At 34.5% G+C, this 5,865-nt stretch overlaps 1 protein-coding gene across 1 annotated transcript in view; it reads left to right on the top strand.

The window, feature by feature from the left end:
- The first annotated feature begins 285 nt into the window (after nucleotides 1-285).
- Nucleotides 286-5,865, top strand: part of LOC106874958 (FYVE, RhoGEF and PH domain-containing protein 2) — a 499,830-nt gene continuing 494,250 nt past the window's right edge. The window contains exon 1 of the mRNA XM_052968055.1: nucleotides 286-1,245. Within this exon, the coding sequence (XP_052824015.1) occupies nucleotides 1,221-1,245 (25 nt within the window). The 5' untranslated portion in view covers nucleotides 286-1,220. The remainder of the gene's footprint in view (nucleotides 1,246-5,865) is intronic.

The raw sequence follows: 5,865 nt of genomic DNA, 5'->3' as shown, positions 1-5,865 counted from the left end.
ACAATTTACTTACGTATTACCTTTATCTACTTTCTCTCTATCTTTTAAATATACAACGCAAATATAAATACATAAATTCACATACTAAGAACAAAAAAAAAAAACACCAACAAAATTTCTTATACGTCGTAACATAGACCCGTTAAATATACACAGATGAACAGGAGTCTATACACACAAAAGGATAAAATTACCATAGCAATAAACTTTCATATGTAAAGACAAATACACAATAGACAAATAATTATGTACTTAAATATTAATATTATACACATTCATTTAAATAACCACATTTACAGATAAATAAACCAGCATTTCCACACACATACATATGAACACACCACACTTTACACATATATACATTGATGGAGCCTCTATATGATCGTTCAACCTGCTTGAAACAGCAGTCAAATTTCTCTCAAATAACACTATAAAAGAGGTGACGCATTAAATAATGTACTCGAGAGTAGGACGAGATGGCCAAATCGGAATGTCTTTGACCAGCTGGGGTGATACGAGGGATAAACATCACATACATAAATGTACACACAAACATTTAGAAATATTAACATTTTCTTAAGTGTAAAAATACCTGAGAAATGAAACTTTTTATTTCCATTTTTCAGTATTTTCCCACCATCGAATTTCATTTCTTTAAACATTAAAAACAACAACAACAACATAAAAACAAAATAGAAATTAAGATATACCAAAATATAAAATCATTAATAATTAAAAAAAATATTCTGTTTATGAAAAGCACGTCTCCCGCCACGCTCTGTTGTCAAATTATCGGCTGACCTCGATACTCAACATGAAATACTAAATTATTTTCTCAGATATTACACTAATGCAAAAAACATACAAAATAACAAACTAATTTTATTAATTGACTTATCTATTCAAACATTCAGTGATATATATTCTTGCATCTTCAATAACCCCGATATTGATAAAACAATCATTATTACGCACTGCGAAAACGAACGTCGTAAAGGTAAAACAAGAAGTAAACTCTCATCGAAGCCAGTTGGCAAGCCGGTTTCGATTCTTGGCTAACTTGGTTTTATTTTCACTTAAGCAGCTAATAGGATTAATAAGAAGCTACAGTCGTCCCATCATCTAACTAATTTTATATAATTGTTAGACAGTTTTACCATGTCAAAAGATACGAATTTATATTTCCAGTGGATGTATATATTTTTAAATGTGTATAAAATATGATTTTACATCAAGACATGTCAGGTAGGTGATTTTTTTTTTTTTTGTACGTTTTTTTATTTTTAGTCATTATGGCATTTACATTTAATATTATCTGTTTAAATGAAGTTTTCTTTCAAAATTTTAACCCGCACTTTCATCTTCGTATCGAAACACCTGTCGTAATATAGGAATTTTCCCGATGTTAACTTTGCTTAGTTCAAATCTCAGACAACGAAAAAATAAAGTTACAATTTTGGCCAAGAATTAATGAATTAAAAAAAAGTCAAATTTTATTTATAATAAATAATTGCTGAAGTAATTAAGCTAATATTTAATGTGTTATAGTACAAGACAATCTGATTTGTACACTTTGAAAAGGCGGAATGGCCCAGTCGTCAGAGTGACTGGAAAAGATTACTTGCGATATTTGTTCTGGCTCATTACTTTTTGAGTTCATAGCCCTCCGAGGCCAGACTCGCCTTTCCTCCCTCCAGGGTTGATAACATAAAATACCAGTCTTGTACTGCGGTTGATGATATAGAATAAACTGGCTCCCTTAAAACTGCTGGCCTTATACCTAAATTAGTATGTAGGGTAGGGAGGGCACGTTCTATGCAGCATTCCAATGTTTAAAATCATCCAGAATTTTCAATATAGATGCCCCATACTTCATAGGGAAGGAAAAGGTTACGGAAATTGGTCGTCGGGGAGTTTAAGAGATTTATTTTTCCCGAAAAAATTTCAGTGTTTCGTAATTGTCATTGTATGAAATACCGGGATACTAAAAAAACAAATGTTTGTATGTGTGTGTATATATTATATATATAATATATTTTATTTTGGCTGAGTCAGTCTCTTGCTACTCTGAGTTTTGATTGTGGATGCATTGGATGTTAGGCTGTTGTTTGATATGGTGGAAAAAGAGGAAAGAAAACTGAACCCTGGGGCACGCCGCAGTCGATAGAATGAGGGACAGAGTTTCGTCGTCAGAACATCTCTATTAGTGCTCTCTGATTGGTAACCACCGATTCAAGAGATGAGAAACGAGTGAAGTCCATAAGGAGGAGGTTTCGATAGGAAATTTGCATGCCAGACATGGTCGAAAACTCCACCATTGTCGAGGGCGATAACATTGCTTTCACCAGATTCCTCCAAATCAAGAGATTACAAGTGGCTGACCAGTAGCTCACCAGTAGATCTGGCTTTACAGAAATCGTACAGGTATGGATAACATTACGTTTAAAACAAAAGAATAAAAAAAGATAAAATAAAATGACAGGATGGTTAGGGTTGAACTATCTATGATCATAGATCTGCTCTGTGAGAGCCGACTTAGGTTAAACACCAATTTCGTCAACTTGTATGGATTGTGAAATATTACTGGTATCTATTTCATTGACTCCAGTGGGATGAAAAGTAAAAATGTCCAATGGTAGAATTTGGTATCTAGGGTGGAAAGATAAAAAAAAAAAAATTCCAAAAATGACTAACATAATGGGGGACATTTTATTGTTTAATTGGAAGGAAAGAAACACTGCCCTGCCTAACTGGAAGGAATTGAAGCAGTACTATAGTGCAATCGAACTATAATGCAATCATTTTAATTTGAACAAACTGCTTCAGTTGGCTCAGAATTGTTACATTCATTCTATTCGGACGATAGTTCGAACTGAGCTTTTTGCGCAAAATAAAATAATGGGCATTCTTTCGTTACTAGCAGAATGCCTAATGATGAACTTAGCACGGAATTTTGTCAGTGAACAGGTCGCGGTCTCAAAGCGATGAGAATAGTTTGGCAAATTAAATTTAAATGTTGAAGTGAATCTAACGGTTTTTGTGTTTCTTAAATGGTTTATAAACACCTTCCACGCTGCAATTGTTTACTTTTACAATTTCCCCGGGAAATTGTACTTTTCTAAAAACTTTTTCAAAAGACTAATTTACATCTATATGAATTATTTTTCTAAACTTGCTGTTTCCAAAGGCTATGCTAGATGTACAACAGTTTGTTAACTCCAGGCAGAAAAACAAATTAACAAGTTCAAATTTCAGAAGAGTTTCGCAGTATTCTCCTCGAAAAGATATGTTCCTATGCAAAATTTCAGTTACTCGCGATCAAAATTGTGGCTTCATATATCGATATCTATTTAGTGTCGACTGTCAGGAAAAAGAGTATTGAACACCATAAACAGAGATTAATAATATATTTTATTGTGACTGAGTCAGTCCCTTACTCCCCTGAGTTTCGCCTGTGGGTGCGCAGGGTTTTCAGGCAAGTTATGATCCAAAGTATTCTTATTCCTAAAGATAAAAGTATGTAATTTGAAGGAAATAAGACTGCAATTTCATGGCAGGTTATGAATTCAAATTCCATCGAGATCAACTCTTTCATACTTCCAGAGTGTGGAGGCGCGTACCTTACGATTCCTGGACAGGGCAACACATTGTGTTCTTGGGTAAAACGTTTCCTCAGTACACTAAGCTGGCAACAATGAGTATTCATTCCTACGACAGACTGGCGTCCCATCCAGTGGGAAATATATTCACCACAGAAACCGGTCATTTGAGTCTATATGACCCAGGAAAGAAATTTATCTTTTATACTTCTGGAGTCGATAAACCAAAGTACCTGTCAAGTACTGGGTTCCGTTCCTATTACGCAACCGAAATGTAAATGAAATTGTAACAGAAGGTTCCTTATTTTATATCTAATTTGCTTGGTGTTTTTTCTTCTTCTTGAAATCGAGTCCTGGAGATGAAAGTCTATCATGGCTCTACATGAAGAACAACAGTGATTTCCTTCACACTACATGATGCTGTTTAGCCCCAGTCAACCATGGTTGATCTCTCACGTCATTAAAGACATAACAGCCACGAGCACCTCGTCTTTTGTTCAGACACAAGTATTGAGTATCAAGGACTACATTATCCACGAAAGTATCATTTCGTTTTCATAAACGTTATGGTATAATTTGAGAAAAATTTTAATTGCTATTTCTAGCAGGTCGAACGACCGCGTAGAATTTTCTTTCGTTTGTTCGAGGACTTCATGTTCATTGACGATAAAACCAAGTGCTGACAGAAGGATGCATTATTGAAAGGACAATTGTTTAAAAACATTCCTTCCCATCATAAAATAAGCTTTTGTCAATATTACAGCTTCACAACAAAATTACTGAAATATCTTTACCTAACCTTAATCCTAAATGTTATCTAATAAAATGCAATTAATTTTATTAACTACTGATACAAATACCCTATCGTAAAGATAGCGTTTGAGCAGTGAAAGACGTTTTTTATATGCAGCAATTTGATATTTTCGAATGTAACCTTCCGTTTTGAAGACAACTGCGGTTTGAGGGAATTCTAGCTGTTATTTCTAACAGGTCAATGTTCCACAGAGGCTCTTTTAGTGTTAAAGTCAGTTCAGTCTTTACCCGAGCAATCTTTGACAGGAAAAAGAAAATTCCAGTCTTGATAATCATTTAAAAAAAATATCAATGACTATACACATTCTAATCTTTTAGTTTAAGATAGTAAGATGTATTTTGAGGAATACGTTGCTGTTACTTCTAGATGATCAAGCTATAATATAAAGGCTTCCTCGTTGGTTCGTGACAGTTTTAGTTAACATTTCAGCTTTGCTCTGATCAAGCTGACCTACTATGACAAAAGCCAGTCATGTTCTTAACAATATACTAGGGCAGAGCTTAGAGGGCAAACGTTTGAAACTGCACGTTTCTGATATCTACATCCTTTCGGTAAACACAGAAGATTAACTTCATCCTCCTAATATCGAAATATTTGTGTGTAATAAAATGACTGGCAATAAAAGAAAGGAGTTTCTCCAAGGTGAAACATGTATACGATGTACTTTGATTTACAATGGCACCAGAATGATTAAACAGATTTAGGTTAACATGCAGTCCATCGTCGTAAAATACTGAAAATATTCTTTTAAAAACGAACGCATGTTGCGATAGAAACCGGAAGTGACAAACGGTGATATGTTAAAATACTCATGAAATTGTCAACCATTCAGTCAATTTTGTTCATCCAAACGATGATAATACCCATTCACAGACTAGAGGAGGGTGATGAATACCCATAGACTATTGGAGTGGGATGGATGATCGCCAAGAAAGAAATTACGCAACAGTGCAGGAATAGTGAGAACTTATTTACATCATATCTGCATGAGCATGTATGGCGAAACGGGTTTAGAGATCGTGAAAAAGTATTTACGAATCTCACTTCGTGCATCAATTACTGTTACGTTTTCTCGTAAATGAGATTGTCTTTATCTTATATAAAACATGTACGGTTTTCCTGTTATATTAAATATATGGGCTATCTTTCGATTTGATGTGAAGAAACGTCAAGTAAAAGCACATGGGTTTTGTTTACATCTAATCGGCTAACCCTAACTCTAACCCTAAACCTAAACCTAACTCTAACCCTAACCCTAACCTTAACAGGCCGATTAGATGTAAACAAAACCCATGTGCTTTTACTTGACATTTCTTCACATCAAATCGAAAGATAGCCCTAATTAAATAGGGATTCACTGTTTACTTCCCCAATGTTGATCCAGCCGTAATTTATAAAACCACCCAATGCTTATCCCCAAAATGAACCAACGTAGTGAAACACACACACACA

This window comes from Octopus bimaculoides, chromosome 5 (assembly GCF_001194135.2).
Source record: "Octopus bimaculoides isolate UCB-OBI-ISO-001 chromosome 5, ASM119413v2, whole genome shotgun sequence".
Lineage (NCBI taxonomy): Eukaryota > Metazoa > Mollusca > Cephalopoda > Octopoda > Octopodidae > Octopus > Octopus bimaculoides.
Note: the sequence above shows the minus strand (reverse complement) of the source record. Positions and strands in the feature narration are given on the sequence as shown.